The following is a 17,352-nucleotide window of genomic DNA, read 5'->3' as shown; positions in this document are numbered from 1 at the left end:
CTAAGTGTGTTACAGGTTTGTAGATTAACCAAATTATAATTTATTTTCGCTGGATGGAACTAGGGTGTGCGGCTTTAATATTTGTAAGGACCCCAAACTGGATTCTGTTTTCAAATAATTTCGTACGTACGAAAAAATTATATTTTAAGAAATAAAATGAAATTTAACCTAGTAAAATATTAGAACGATCAGTAACACGTTTAATATACAGCCACTAATATTGTATGCAGAAAAATATACTTGATATGTAATTACAATCGTTAAAAAGGCTCTGTTTGTCAATAACACCTTAAAAGTTGCAGCAAACTCGGGAATGTCCCTTCAATGTATGTCTAGGCAATGAACTTTAAAAGTTAATACATAATCCTCTTTCAAATTGGTGTGTTACTTTCTGTTTATTGTTTGGAATATTCATTATGTACAGTCGGTGTCATCTTGGTTGTCCTAAAAGCTCAAGTCAGTGTCTCATTGTGACCATGTGCTGTGCGTGGTATGAAGACATTACTATTTCTAGTAAGGGACTTTATGTTCCAACCTGAAATACCTTACAGCGTTGCAAACAGGACAAAATAAATTTATTAAGAATTGACCGCAATTATATTTTGGTTCATGCAAGTATGAACCGAAAAAACGATTTGCACACTATGATCCCGCGTAGCGGGTTATACGAAAGTGTGCACATCGTTTTTTCGGTTCATACTTGCATGAACCAAAAAATAATTGCGGTCAAATCTTATAATTAAATTTATATGCATACTTTAACGATACATAACTGAATTTATTTTGTTTAGCTTTAAATATGCCTGTAGTATTGTTCGTGTAAACTTCATTGGTACTTATGTCGCGTAAGAATGCGAACGTTCATTCACTATTATTTGAATCAGGTAATTTTTTGTAAATGACGTCATTTCCTCTAGCTGCTGTGCATTTTTACGGATCATTTAGTTAGGCCTATATTGGAAGGAATTGTCCTATTCGTGTTTAGTTTATATTTTATGAAAGTGAACGAAGGAAACGTGTCTAACATTTATGCTGTCGGTGGAACTGTTTAATTTTCGCCAACAGCTGTTGAACATCGCTTACAAGTAAGTAACAGGCGTGAAGTTTCATACATGATTTCTTTGGCCAACGACAGTCTCATGTCATGATTAGCGAAGAGGTGGGGTTTTTTGTTTTGTTTTTGTTAATCAATGAGTATAGATCCATATGTCTACTCTGCTATAGCATTTTCCATTAATTTATCGTATACATTTTTTGTAGCTTTCACGTGTGTTTTCTTCAAAATATCTAAATATGATTGCCAGAATAATCTGGCTTTTTTTTTGGGGGGGGGGTGCACTAAAGTTGCGAGAATAATCTGGCTTAATTTTTTTTTTTTTGGGGGGGGGGGGGTTCATTGAGATATGAACGGGAAAAAAGCACCTCTGGACCAATCAAATTGCCGTAAAGTGTATAGACGCAAAGAAAAGTTAATTATTTACAAATGAACTATATACGTCAAGGGTTATAAGCCTAAACGAGATATTTTTATGTTCAATAACAAACGGACAATGTGCGTGTGTCTACAAATAAATATAATAGACATTAAGAAATATAATTGCTGTTCATGTATTCAAGATTAAGCCCAGTTCCATCGCACCAAACGGACGTGAATGAATGAATGAATGAATGAATGTTTAACGACACCCCAGCACGAAAATTACATCGGCTATTGGGTGTCAAACTATGGTAATGCAAATAAATAAAGTGATGATCAACATCAATATAAAAATTCAAGGTTTAAACAAAAACAGTGTAAAGAACTGTGCAAAAATACAAATATCACAGAATTTTACGGACACCGAATTTTACTCTAAACTTCAATTTGTGCTGTATTGGCCATTCTCAAAGAGAATGTTACACCCCTGCACCACGGTGAGGTTACAGCACGCGCAGGGGCCAAACGGACGTGTGTAACTACACAACGTACATATTAAAATAGGTATTCCAGAATTATGTTTTTGGTGATGCCTTTGGTGTATGCTATTATAATACAAACAAAACTGACATCTGACATCGCCATATCAATTTATTTCTTCTCTTTTTTTTTTCTTCTTTTTTTTTTGGGGGGGGGGGGGGGTGCTGGTTGAACAGCTTAAAGGGAACTATGCTTGATTGCTATTTGTATGTTTTGTGTCATATTGTAGAGCACAGACCACCTGCTGGGCCTGATGAAGCAAAATGGTATGACGATAGTCACATCAGAACTCATCGGAGAGGACCCGGCCATTCAGCTGCGGAAATTAAAGGTACTTTCATGCATATGCGTATGAAACGAGGTGGTCGAAAATCCCCCATTATTACTTGGACTTTGAAATGTTTTCAGGGCAAAGACTTCAGAGCAAATTTCTTCCGACTTTCCCCACACCTGGCTCAGTAAAGTGCCATTTTCTCGATGGAGCATTAATATAATCAACCATATTTGAATCTGCCTTGTATTTTTGTTTACATATTTTTACACTGTGTTTTAATTTAACTTCTCATTTCAGTTACACATCTACTTATGTGTGACACCTAATAATGTTTGAGCTGGGGTATCGTGAAGCATTCATTGATTCATTCCAAAACATTCAAACTGTTAATTAGCTCACTATCTTAGCGGCGGTCGGAGAGTAATTTTCTCTGAGCATTTGAAAGTAATCTGATTTCCACAATCCGCAAAACCAATGACCGTGTGTAGGACGGCGAAATGTAGTTAACTAATCCACATGGAATTTAGCTTGAAAAAAAAAGAAGAAAAGGGAGAGATATCTGGTTTTGTGCACATTTTTAAAATTATGATTTAAGTTCTATATTGAAGCAAGTAATCCATTATTTGGCATTTCAATATCTGATGTATACATCACTCTGGGGTTTCGTTGAACAATCATTATAATTCATTCAGAAGGATGTGCTGTATCAAAATTCAGCGTTTGTCATGAAAATACTCAGTTTTGTACTCTCATGTCCATGTGCGTGTTTGTATTCACTTAGAATATGTTTATTATTATATTAATATGAGACTAATTGTAACTCAATCGGTCCAGTTATTTGCGGCGCGTTGTGTTTGTTTCAAGGTAGATAAAACAAGTATTGTGTAACTAATGTACATAAACTCCATCTGGTTAATTCTTATTTTGTCATTAATTATTCAGGATCGTGGAGCTCGGGTTATCGTGGGAAGCTTCTACGATGACATGGCCGTCAAGATATTCTGCGAAGTAAGTATTTACAAGCTACAGGAATAGTAGCTTTTTAATTATCGTTTTGGAACAACTTCTATTCAGACTAATGACATATAGTAGCCACTCGTGTAGCATTCGCTATTTATTTTAATGGCAACCATAATTATAGGCCTACGCTATATTTAATTATTTGGTCAAAGAAGATAGCTGTACTGTGTATTCCATTCGTCAATTTATCCGTGGTTACGATACATTTTGGTGGAGTGCAATCGTCTTAAGCAAACGAAGAAAGATATTTTTGTAGGAGAAATGCGACTGATCATTTCGAGTCATCCAGAACACGTGTTGAAATTTCTACGAGATACTGAATTTTATTCTAAATTGTAATTTTACCTACCTATGATATTTGCATTTTTGTTTGCACAGGTCTTTGCACTGTGTTATAATTTAACGTTAGAATTTTTGATGATCGATTCATTTATTTAGTTACCTTTCTTTGACACCCAATAGACGATGTTTTTTTCGAGCTGCGGTGTCGTTAAACATTCATTCCTTCATTCCATTCGTCAATTCGGTTACTTTGATAGAGATTTGGTTGTGCCGAGTCTCTGTTCAACCAACTGTATTTATCTATCCATACATCGATTCATCCATCCATCGATTCATTCACCTAACCATTTATTAATTCGTCCTTTCATTAATTTTCTTTGTGATAATTAAAAATTATTAATCGATATTGCTACCTTTTTAGAGCTATCTATCCACGTTGTTCTATGTATAATTAACTGATCGATACATATACAGACATCGCTCACTTAACCTGGTATTGAAGAAAACCAGCCATGAAGAAAACTTAGCAAATGAAATGGATGGACACTGTCAAATATATAATGAAGTCTAGACATATCTATACGATTACCTAGTGAACTTCGGTGGAATATATCTGGGTTAAAGGTTCCTCGAAAAACAGTATACGACTCTTAGGGTTGAATTTTAGTTTCAAACTCTTAATATATATATATATATATATATATATATATATATATATATATATATATATATATATATATATATATATATATATAGACACACACACACACATGTATATCTATCTATTTTTTGTGGGTATTTTTCAAACATGAAAGTGTAGTACCCTTCAACTGATGTCAAACGTAGACATTTTTGGATTATGGCGTAATAGACAATGTGTATGTGAAACTCAAAATTGAAATTGTATTACAGGCTTACAAAATAGGGCTATACGGACACAAGATCGTCTGGATCATCATCGGCTGGTACAAGGAGGATTGGTGGAAGATCCGTTATCCTTCAGTGACCTGTACCGAGGAACAGATGCGAGAGGCGGTGGAAGGTTACCTGGCCGTGGACAGAATCTGGGTGAACCCGAAGCCAGAGATCACCGTTTCTGGATACACCCCACAGGAGATCCAGGAGATGTACTGGAACCGGACCAACTATCACGCCCTGCCTTACCTGAACATAGGACTTATTGGCTATGACGCTGTGTGGACGGCTGCGCTAGCTCTGAACAAGACCATTGTCGATCTGGAAGCTAAAGGCAGGTGCTAATTCAAAAGTGCTTGGCGGTATCTTGTCTAAAATAAAGTACGGAGTGGGGTGGGGATGTCGGTAAAACTACAAGGGCACACTGCCCAATGGTAAAGCGCTCGCTTGAAGCGCCGTCGGTCTAGGATCTTTCCCTATCGGTGGGCCCATTGGGTTATTTCTCGTGCACCACAACTGGTATATCAAAATTGTGGTATATGTTATCCTGTCTGTAGGATGGTACATATAAAATATCTTTTGCTATTAACGAACAAATGTAGACTATATGTCAAAATTACTAAATATTTGACATCCATCAATCAATGTGCTGTATAAATATATACTGTTCTTGTACATCAAGACCGTGGTATGTGCTATCCTGTCTGGGATGGTACATATAAAAGATTCATTTCTATTAAAGGGACATTCCCATGGGAGTTTGTTACATTGTAAGATGTTTCCAACTAATAAAATATTTCTACGTATTATACATACTGGTTATATATAGGATCTAGCATTTGCAAGCAAGTCTTACGTGCTGACCTATACACAGTGCACCCTTAATCAAGTTTAGACCTAACTAAAGATCTATAAACTCGGAGCATAACGTTTCGATCTGCTCCCCATTCAGTCTTGCTAATAACCTTTAAAGGGACATTCCTGAGTTGTAAGATGTTTCAGACTAATAAAATATTTCTACGATTAAACTTACATATTAAATATATTTTCTTGTTTAGAATATCAGTGTCTGTATATTCAATGTGTTTCTGGTCATCTTAATATTAGTAAGAAGCCCAAACTGGATTTTGTCTTTAAATAATTTCGTACGTACGAAAAAATAATATTTTAGGAAATAAAATGAAATTTAACCTAATAAAAATATTAGAACGATCAGAAACACGTTTAATATACAGCCATTAATATGTTATGCAGAAAAATATATTTGATATGTGATTACAATCGTTAAAAAGACTTAGTCGATAACATATTAAAAGTTGCAGCAAACTCAGGAATGTCCCTTTAATGAAAAAATGTAGCGGGTTTCCTCTAAAGTTAGCTGATGATTAATAAATCAATGTGCTTTAGTAGTGTTTTTAAACGAAGCAAACTTTTACTTTATATTTCACGTTTTGAACATAAAGTGAAACATTATTGTACGCACAAGTTGATTTTACACTCGGTTCGCATTCATGATATTTCTGAATATTCTAGGACTGACAGTAAACATGCAAATTTTAAATATGCTTACTAATTAAACAACAACTTAAGTACACGTTAATACATAACCTCTAAATTACACTGTTTACATCTGGAATAACATGTACAGAATCATAGAAAAGTATGACGTAAAAATCAGATCCGCCTATTATATCTTGTATACCAGGCATCAACCTACATTATACCATTGCAGGACTAAAGAAGATTGAAGACTTCACGTATGAAGACGAAGAAATTTGCGATATTTTGTTCAACAACGCCTTGAGCACGGACTTTTATAGTGCACGCGGAAGAATTTTGTTCAACGAGAATGGCGATCTTTCCGCTGTCTACAGAATCGATCGTTTCCAAAGTATGATTTTCATCTCAGCACTGGAGCTGGGTGCAGTTTAGAGATAGATAGTTTGTATAAGATGCCATGGGAGCTGGGTGCAGTTTTAAAATAGATAGTTCGTATAAGATGCCATGGGAGCTGGGTGCAGTTTAGAGATAGATAGTTCGTATGAGATGCCATGCGTATTAGGATTGATCACATTACGTAGATCCGTTGCATCTTTAAAAGTACACCCAGTCTAGTTTCAGGTGCGGGTGTGTAGGAGAGTTAGGGGTGACTCCCATTGTCAAAGCGAATTTAAAAAAAAGAGAAAAGAACAACAACATATTTTCCGAAAGAGCATGACTTGAACCCCTCTAGAAACTTAGCTCGCCAGTCTAGACTCTTTCTCCTGTATAATATCCTGTGTACGCGCTTGAGTATATCAAATATATTATATGTCTTTTTCCGTCTGATCCAGTTGCGCTAACGCGACCTTGTCAAAACGTTCTGTTGGATATGACTAAAGCAAATACTATTTTAACTAAGCTTTTTTGTTTAGATTACATATTTTAACATTATTGGCAAGTTTGTTTAATGGTTTGTTATGTTTTGAGGTGGACTGTTATATCGCCGTATGTAATGTTTGTTTTCTGGGTGATTATTTTCCAGATGGAAAGAAGCAGATGGTTGGTTTATATTATCCTACAAACAAGCCCGGGGAGGAGATTGAATGGTTGAAAGATGCACCAATTGTCTGGAAGGGTGAGTTCAATTCGCATCCATATTTAATTTTAACGTGTCGTCTGCCTAACTTGTTTAACGGCACTTGGCATTTAATCTTTGACGCATACATATATAGTAATATTTAAACATCTATCCTAACTGTTGTGTGAAAGCGTTTATATACATCCACATAGACAGGACTGTACGTTTATACGCCCAGTGCTAAACCAACTGTGTGGCACTAGTTGGGAAGGGAAAAAAATATATTTTTAAAAATGTGCCCACGAGAGGATTCGATCCTTCGACCCAAGCTGCTAAGTCAAGCACTCTAACTGAAATGCAATTTACTCTTGTTTTGTCTTGCTTTAATATTTAGAAATAGCAGTCGAGAGATGTCATCAACTGCGGTTGGGGCAGAGTGGAGAGTGACAATACATAATGTTAAAGGGTTGGGGGTGGGTCAGTGCAACCCCTTTCCTCGCCTATGAGTGATGTGTAATTTCCATTTTGAACGTTTTAATTTACCAGGTGGACGTATTCCCCAGGATTCGGTGACTATAATAGAAATAACAGACACTCTGTCGTTCTATTTATACATTACCATGAGCAGTATGGCTGGCCTGGGATTCATTATGACCTGCGCATTTCTTCTATTCAACGTCATCTACAGGAAAACAAGGTAACATGTAATTACATATTAAAGCTGCAATCTCTGGTATATTATTAATATTTAAATGTTTAGAATAAGTCAACTTTTTGAAATATTCAAATGTCTTTAAATATTATGCAATCTCACAATCAACTGTAGTTTTTGTCAAACTAACACATTGTAGTGCCATGCATTTCACGGCTTGGATACTGATACTCGTGCAAAACAGATTTAAAATATCTATGAACATCAGTCTTCGGTTCCATAACCATTAAAGGGACTTAATTTTGTTTTAAATTATTATGCATATATCAAAGTATATTTTCACCAAACGACACACGTTTGTAATATATGGAACATAATTTCATAATGGCTGTCTAAAACTAGCTACTTGTAATGTTTTGTAGCCGTCATGTAAGTGGCAGTAATTTTCTATATGTTCCCATTGATTTCCGCGATGGGTACCAGTCAGTTCTGTTTTTATAATAAAGTACATGGACATCAATTTTCATGCTTGTATCATGCTTGAATAATTCCTGCACATTTGGCCCTTTAACTGCTGTACATTTTCCCCAGTAAATGCTAATTAATTTAACTATTTTAATGGACTGTGCCTTATTTGCTGACATTGTTATGTTCATACAAAAATTAGGATTTTCTAACCAATAACATTGCATATTAGATACGTTTACTTGTTTTGAAAATCAGTGCTTGTATAATTATTAACGGGTTTTGTTGGTCCTAATGTTTGTAGAAGCTCAAACGTAGTTTTACTTCCTGATCTAGTTTGTTTGACAAAATAATTGGTAGGTCATTGGCTTATCCAGAGCGGGGAGCATGGGGTGGTTGGATGGCGTTTCACTCCCACCATCTTTTACTCTCTTTTTTCTGTCGTACCATAACACGACGTAATGGCAGTGCAAATCCAGTGTGGTAGGTAAAATCCCACTGGACAATTTACAACCATTAGGAAAAGAAAGAAACAAACAAATGTTTTACTTAAAGACACACTCAACACATTGTATTTACGGTTATATGGCGTCAGACCACACAGATATTGAGAGTGGAAAGGGTCTTTTATATGCACCATCCCACAGACAGGGTAGTACATACCACGGCCTTTGATATACCAGTCGTGGTCCACTGGCTGGAACGAGAAATAGCCCAAATTGGCCCAACGACAGGGATCGATCCCACACCGACCGCGCGCTGTACCAATGGGCTACGTCTCGCCCCACAACCATTAGGACGACCAGACACTGATATTCTGAACAAGTAGATAATTATGTGTTTAATGTGTAGTTTTAACAACTAAAAACACTTGATTGGTCAGACAAGGGCAGCAAACTGAGGACAGATTTGAAAATTATTTACTGAGAACAAAAATCAAGATCGTCAAAAACATGTTACAAAAATTTGTATATTATTTTCCACTGATCAGAATCGTGAAGATGTCTTCTCCGAACTTGAACAATATGACGCTGGCTGGCTGCTTGCTTCTGTATACCACCGTGTTTATGGAAAGTACTGTTCCAGACGCCATTGTCACCGTCTGCCAGGTATGAACCAATTATATGCCAAAACAAAACAAAACTCAATCAGTTGAACAGGTCCACGGAGGCAATTCGATCCTGCTAAGCAAACACCTCAGGCGAGCGTTCGATCCCCCCATATTAAACAACAACAAAATTACAGATTTCAGCAGTAGGCCTAATTTTGGTTAATTTAATTTAATTTAATAGGATATGGTACCAAATAAAACTATGCGATACGATCGAAATAATTTGGACGATACAGTGACCGCGGTGCGAACCCAGCTGATGGGATATAAAAAAGCAAGCAAAGTGTTTGGAGTCCCTAAAACAACTATCATTGACCACGTTTGCGGCCGATTTTCAAGTGGCTCGTGGCCTGGAAGACCGCCTGTTCTGCTATCGAAGAAGGTCATGGAAGCTGCCAATAAAGGTTTCGGCATCAGCAAAAAGCAACTGCTACTGTCGCGTCTTTGTACATCCTTGAAAATTTTAGACCCTTTTTAAAAAAAGGTTGCCCCGAGGATGATTGGTGGCTAGGTTTAAAATTGCGCCACCCAAAGATTGTACTTAGAAAGCCTGATAAGCTGACAACTTATCGTGCTAAAATGTATAGCGGCCCTGTCGTTGAAACATATCTTTTATGATCTAAGTACTGTTAACAATACTCTAGACATTACAAAAAACCCCAAACCAAACAAACCCCATCTCATTTGGAATTTTGATGATAATGGAAAACAGTTCGAGCACAGCCCAGTACATATATGGGCAGTAAAACGGAAACGTAATTTAACGAGCAAGGTTTGAAACTCTAGGGAGAATGTTATTGTTTTAGCATGCGTAAATGCATGTGGTCAGGCAATGCCTCCCATGTGTGTTTGCAAGGGGAAAACAGAAAAACCACTCCGTCCTTTTACCACTATTGACGCTCCAGAGTAGACTTTTTGGACATATCAAGAAAGGGCATGGGTGTGTGATGACATTGGGGTGGAATGGTTCAGAGAAGTGTTACTCAAGCACTGTGGCTCTGAGCGGCCTGTCTGTCGATTCATTTGTTAAAGGGACTTTGTTGCACTTTTAACGATGTTATCGACTAACAAAGACCTTTTTACGATTGTAATTACATATCAAATTGTCGTTTTCAGAATAGATAGCCATGAACATTTTATAATAAGATCGGTGTATGCAGTTGGCATGAGCCACTATGGTTGGAGGGAAGTGCGGGTAGGATGTATTTATCAAGCTAAGGGAGATGCAATGCATGTGTATGATCCCAACGCTGTTGCAATATTTGATGGTGAACGCAAAGTTGCATACTTTAACAGGAAGTCTGCTCGGTTAATTTCTAAATTCATGGACGGACATACTTCTTCAAGGGGTATATTTTACTTAAAAGCTTCAGTACCAGCTGAATTTACAAATAGACGAATGGGCTTCAGGCAGATGTGTTCCTTTGGTTTTAAATTTCGTGGCAAAGTTGTTATTGTGCAAAATCGTTTTAACTTGACTTCCTCTGACCATTGTTAACGGACGTTAAAAACACATACTGTCAATAAATGATAGTTATATATTGTTAATGCATGTTGACTGTTAAAAAAAACACCCAAAGTTTAATTATTTTTTTATGTTTAATAATGTTCAGCTATTTCAATAGCGATGTAGATTATAATAGTAATTAATATAAAATATCTTTTCACACTGTAATACACATTTGCTGTCCAATGCATTGCATATTAAGGCCATGAGAATGAAAGTTATAGATTTGCGTCCACCGCCCGCATGCCGTGAAAGGTACCGCTGAAAATTTTCATTATTTGCACAAAAAAGGCACTTAATGATCACACAAATTCAAGTTCCAAATCGTCAATAGTGGTAATGTCTACGAGGTCCTTCTGAAGTGTAGCCCAGTAGAGCATTGAATCCTCAAGCAGGAAGCAGTATATTCCAAACATTGACGAAAATTGCCAAACTCTTGATGTGTCGACCTCATTTGGACTTAAATCTACTATGGAAATAATAGATCAATAAAAATAATGAAAAATGAAAAAAAGCCGCATGTGTTTTAAAAATTATTCGGACGCAAATCTATAACTTTCATTCTCTTGGCCTAATGCTTGTTAACAGTGAAAAAATACAGCCTGGATTATTACACTCTACTAGTTTTACCTGGTAGATATATTTTTAAAAATACTCTGTGGGGTCGGAATTACCCGGTAGTAGTCAGAATTATACGGGATGTGTATTCGGAATTACCCGGTAGTAGTCAGAATTATACGGGATGTGTAGTCGGAATTTATCAGAATGGGGTCGGGTTTATCCTGATTGACACTAGCCAATACAATGAGAATATATAAAAGAACCAGGCACCGATTGGCTAGAGTGGACCACTACTACTTAGACTATGCATGTCGACGTTATGGGAAACAGCATGTTTATTTTTCATACAGTAAATACGAAGGGGCAAACTGTGCCCCAAACGGAATTAGTAGGCACAGCAACAATTAATCTCATAAAACAATTCATTTTACGATACAAGTCAAGGTAAAACAATGCCCCATTATTTTATGGTAATGTATCCAAAAGCCATGCTATAAAAATAGACTAACAAGTCCTTTAAAAACCAAAAGCATATCAGAGTAATTCTATATACATTATAAACAAATCACATTGTCTCATTTAACATCATTTTACAACATTTTATAGTTTAAAGTTAACAAATCCACTTATTTTTAGCACGTGTTGTATTTTCAACCCATGTGGCAACAGTGCATGTTGTAATATACTTTACTAGAGTGTCCACCCGGTTAATAATGGTATGCAAATTTGCAAGGTAGCTAGGTAATGTGTTGCTGTGGATGGATCATTTCCTTACAAGCCAACAAGACCCGTGTACCTGAGCGTAACGTTTTCAAAGATTTGTTTAAAATGCGTGACGTCAAACTAATCTGTGTCAATCGTGATGACGTCATATTATCGATGGTGGCGACTTTAGTACTGTGATGATTTACAAAAAAATTAATTAAAATGTTATTTTAGAAGTGTTATAGGATAAATAGAATTCGCTACTCGTGTTTTTTAAGAAGTCTAGTTAATTGGTATTTGTCTCGGCAAATATTCGTGACGAATCCTTCCTCTCTCTCTCTTCCTCTCTCTCTCTCTCTCTCTCTCTCTCTCTCTCTCTCTCTCTCTCTCTCTCTCTCTCTCTCTCTCTCTCTCTCTCTCTCTCTCTCTCTCTATATATATATATAAAATTATCGGGGAGCTCACAAATTATCGAGAGAAATGAATATATGGTACTTATGTGTGATGCTATGTAATGTCATGTCTCTTTTTTTTCTTTCTGTTTTAGATCAAGATTTTATTTCTTGCAATCGGCTTTTCAATGGTCTTTGGAGCGTTGTTCTCGAAAACATGGCGTGTGTATGTCATCTTTACAAACGGCGCAAAGAAAAGAAAGGTTAAAAAAACATCAAACTGTAACTTTTCGTTTATAGTCAATGCATGAATTAAAAATGATCCCATTAATTATTAAGAGAATAAATTTCCATTTTATTATGAGTATTTTGATGACCCCTTATGATTCATTTATTAATTATTATTAGTAGTATTAATATTATTAGTATTTACTAAATCACTCTCCACCATAATCCTGTACATATCCTGTATATATTTATTATTTTGTTATACATTGTATTATGCTGATCAGTTGTAGAAACTTAAAGCAATAAAGAACTTGAATATGTTACAGCATCCTACGCCATATACCGCAATTAAAATACGTTGAGTGCGTCGGCGTCGTTTAATAAAACATTTCTTCTTTTGTTCCTGGCTAAAACAAGTAGTAAAATAATTAAAATCCGAATAAATAGCAATTAAATTATATATTATAATGATCAGTTATATATATGTATATGTATGTATATATATATATGTATATCTGAGAAGCTCAACGACATCCGCGGTACTTAAACGTTTGGTAGATTGGCCCACAATATTCTACAACAGCTCGACGTTTGAATAATATATATGTCATTTTTAAAGTCTTAACAAAAAAAAATCAGTTTTATTTTTCCTGAACTTACTTTGCCATTTACCAAATGCTGAAGCATTTTAAAGTTATTTCTCATTACAGATTGTAAAGGACACACAGCTCTTAGTCTTTTTTCACATGTAATCTCCGCAGACTTCACAAAACATGTTCTGGGTTTTTTTCTGTAGTTCTACTTTACCATTTGCCAAATGCTGAAACATATTAAAGGGACATTCCTGAGTTTGTTGCATTGTAAGATGTTTCCGACTAATAAAATATTTCTACGATTAAACTTACATATTAAATATATTTTCTTGTTTAGAATATCAGTGTCTGTATATTCAATATGTTTCTGGTCGTCATAATATTTATAAGAAGCCCAAACTGGATTCTGTCTTCAAATAATTTCGTACGTACGAAAAAATCATATTTTAGGAAATAAAATTAAATTTAACCTAGTAAAAATATTAGAACGATCATAAACACGTTTAATATACAGCCACTAATATTTTATGCAGAAAAATATATTTGATATGTAATTACAATCATTAAAAACGCACTGTTGGTCGATAACATATTAAAAGTTGCAGCAAACTCGGGAATGTCCCTTTAAAGTTATGTCTCATTTCAGATTGTAAAGGACGTGCAGCTTTTTATCATGGTGTGTATTATAGTCACCATCAACGTCTCCATCTTGATCATGTGGTTTATCCTGGATCCTGTACAACTTATTGTTGACAACCTCCCAACAGAGGTAACATTGACGTCCTGCTTATAATATTTAAAAACACAATGCGTCAATTGGTAGGATTCCATCCTACTGCAACGACTCACATAGTATTTGACAGTCCGCGTCTTTAACTGCTCGGCCACCTGTTCTTCCTCCAACAGTGGAAGCCTAATTAGCTATATCTATGAAAGTGTGTAGTCAAACATTCGGTTCGTAGCTAATATAACAGTTTGGTATTACTATACAATGCATGAATGGGGCGGGGCGTAGACTGGTGGTAAAGCGTCCGCTTGATGAGCGGCGGTCTGGGTTCGATTCCAGTCGGTGGGCCAATGGGCTATTTCTCGTTCCAGCCAGTGCACCACGACTGGTATATCAAAGGCCGTAGTATGTGCACATACTATAGGACTTCCACATTCCTGCTGTACCTATATATATATATATATATATATAATGCAATGTAAGTAAGACGGTATTTTTATATATATGTATTTTGATATTATTATTTTTGTTTTTTTAGAATTTCACTAAATTCGGTGCTACCATAATATGTTCTGTATACTCATTTGTTTCTGGCTTTCAGATAGACACTGTGGCAGACTCGGAGCTTCACAGAAAAGTCGAACACTGCGAGTCGCCTCGTCAGATTTATTTCACTGCTTCTCTGTTTGCTGTTCAGGGAATTCTGCTCCTCTTTGGGGTTTTCCTCGCTTTCCAGACAAGGAAGGTAATACAAAGGTGTTCAAACACTTAAACATTCGCACTTTCCAGACAAGGAAGGTAATACAAAGGTGTTCAAACACTTAAACAAGGAAGGTAATACAAAGGTGTTCAAACACTTAAACAAGGAAGGTAATACAAAGGTGTTCAAACACTTAAACATTCGCACTTTCCAGACAAGGAAGGTAATACAAAGGTGTTCAAACACTTAAACAAGGAAGGTAATACAAAGGTGTTCAAACACTTAAACAAGGAAGGTAATACAAAGGTGTTCAAACACTTAAACAAGGAAGGTAATACAAAGGTGTTCAAACACTTAAACAAGGAAGGTAATACAAAGGCGTTCAAACACTTAAACATTCGCACTTTTTTGTTGTACATATACGACATTAGTAGAACCTGATAGACACGCTGAAGAACACTGACAGGGGAGCCAACAGAAACTCACACAGAAACTCACGCACAATTATATATTAATAAAGTTATTTTTATCAGGGTCAAAATTGTTTAACATTCCTGCCGGATATTCGGTCCGGTAAGCTACAAATTCTTCTGGGTTGTTGTTTTGGGGTGTTTTTTGTTTTGTTATTGGGTTGGGTTTTTTAGACATTACGTAATCATTGCGATACCTTGACGTTGTTTGTGTTTTGTAGCAAACCTGCTGTCTAATTATCGAAAACAAGGAAAACTTTATTACGTCTTTTCTCGGTTTCATTCATTCTTACAATAATATTTATTTCTGTTCATATATAAATTGCATAAATATATTATTGTTGTGACGTATGGAGAAGGTCTAGCAAGTTGTATAACTTGTGTCTAGGTCAGGTCATAGGTTTCAACGTGCACATTCCGAACAAGCTGTTGTAGCACACGCCAGCTCCTTCGTCCAGGATAGGAAAATGTTTGGGTGGGTGGAAGAGGGGGTTCACCCGCGCTGGCCTGTGCAAAGGAGCACAAGCCGCCGGACCAGGGTCGGTAGCGGGCGAGGGTTGGTTTTTGGTGGTATTGGATTTGTAGGATTAAAGCCAAATAGAAAATATCAAATATGTTTCAATCAATCAAACCACCAGGTAAAAGTGGAATCTCTGAATGACTCGAAGATGATCGGCATCTGCATCTACAACGTCTTGGTTCTCGCCTTCCTCGGCGTCATGGTCTTCTTCACGTTAAAGTCCAACATCAACCTCAACTACGGCATCACGTCGTTCATCATCACCATGGGAACCGCTGTAACACAGTGTCTTATTTTTGTGCCCAAGGTAATTATGAAACAGTCTTGTCAAACAATCAAGCGGAAAACCATGGGTTCAAATCGAGCAATAGACACGTCCAGATGATACTGAAGTCATCTGTCTCGTGTACAAGAGATATCAAGAATATCGGGTTACTACGTTTTGATATCGTGGTCATTTGGCGAGATTTAGATAACGGTATAACAGTGGAGCTTCAGAGGCTCGCATAATGAAAATTGTATTCCTAATATATGATATTGACGATATAGGAAAAACACTGGTAATAACCTCTCTCTCTCTCTATATATGTATGTATGTTTGAGAGTGAGTGTGTGTTAATTTACAGAGTGAAACCTCTCAAACCGTCTGTAAACCGGAATTCCCTCAAAACTGGACATTTTTCACGGTCAGCACAGAACTTAATCTCTCTAAATCGGATACTTCTTATAACCGGACATTTTACTCGAGGGTGTTCGGTTTAGAGGGGTTTCATTGTTTATATTAATTTTTGGAAAACCAACAGTTTTGGGCCAGTCATGGATAACAATGTTCCTTTAAAATTTTCAGATGACTAAACACTGGAACAGCGTGGGTGACGAAGAAACCACGATGCACAACACCGTCAACACCGTGAACACCGTGAACAACAGATTAACAGTGGTGGAGACTGTGTCTTAATCTGAACCATTCGAAACGAACACCATTCGAGCCTTAATTCCTACCACCAACGATTACTCCCCTTGAATTGACGTCTCCCATTTTGACTATTGATGTACATGTAGTTTGCGTTCTTTGCATTGTTTTGTTGTTATTCTTTCCACAAGACAAGCAACCATACATAGTTACACGACCGTAGGAGAGAGAGAGAGAGAGAGAGAGAGAGAGAGAGAGAGAGAGAGAGAGAGAGAGAGAGAGAGAGAGAGAGACAGACAGACAGACAGACAGACAGACAGACAGACAGACTGTTGTAATTATTAGGGTAAAGTTCAAAAGAGATTCTTTTCACCTACCGTAGTTTGACACCCAATGGCCGATGTATTTCATTCATTCGTTCTTTTCATTGTTATACTTGAACTCGAATTCCAACTTGATTTTGTTTTAAAGAAAATAAGTTTGTTTTGTTTAACATCACGGAACATGTGACATGTGGTCATCAAAGGAAACCCGCTATATTTTTCCTAATGCAGCAAGGGATCTTTTATATGCATTTTCCCACAGGCAGGAAAGCACATACCACGGCCTTTGACCAGTTGTGGTGTACTGGTTGGAACGAAAAAAAAAATCGGATGAATGGATCCACAGAGGTGGTTTGAGCCTGCGACGCAAGCACCTCAAGCGAGCACTCGACCGATTGAGTTAAATCCAGTCACCTAAAAAGGAAATTACTTACCAAATGGCTAACATCCAATAGCCGATGATTAATTAACCAATGT

At 36.6% G+C, this 17,352-nt stretch overlaps 1 protein-coding gene across 1 annotated transcript; it reads left to right on the top strand.

Annotated features, from left to right (window-relative positions):
* Window positions 1-609: 609 nt before the first annotated feature.
* On the top strand, window positions 610-17,065 carry LOC121369746 (gamma-aminobutyric acid type B receptor subunit 2-like). Its single transcript, XM_041494804.1, has 13 exons — window positions 610-615; window positions 2,187-2,288; window positions 3,174-3,239; window positions 4,446-4,782; window positions 6,181-6,339; window positions 6,973-7,065; window positions 7,555-7,705; window positions 9,117-9,234; window positions 12,557-12,664; window positions 13,869-13,991; window positions 14,551-14,694; window positions 15,758-15,946; window positions 16,487-17,065. Exons 1-13 carry the CDS (start codon window positions 610-612, stop codon window positions 16,595-16,597), a joined length of 1,707 nt encoding a protein of 568 aa, XP_041350738.1. The 3' UTR covers window positions 16,598-17,065.
* Window positions 17,066-17,352: the final 287 nt, after the last annotated feature.

Source organism: Gigantopelta aegis, chromosome 4, assembly GCF_016097555.1.
Source record: "Gigantopelta aegis isolate Gae_Host chromosome 4, Gae_host_genome, whole genome shotgun sequence".
NCBI lineage: Eukaryota > Metazoa > Mollusca > Gastropoda > Neomphalida > Peltospiridae > Gigantopelta > Gigantopelta aegis.
Note: the sequence above shows the minus strand (reverse complement) of the source record. Positions and strands in the feature narration are given on the sequence as shown.

What these genes read in the sequence shown, in the direction of transcription:
- LOC121369746 (XM_041494804.1), top strand. An exon ending in GTCATCTACAGGAAAACAAG is followed by an intron (nt 7,706 to 9,116) that starts GTAACATGTAAT and finishes TCCACTGATCAG; the next exon opens with AATCGTGAAGATGTCTTCTC. An exon ending in GTCTTATTTTTGTGCCCAAG is followed by an intron (nt 15,947 to 16,486) that starts GTAATTATGAAA and finishes TAAAATTTTCAG; the next exon opens with ATGACTAAACACTGGAACAG.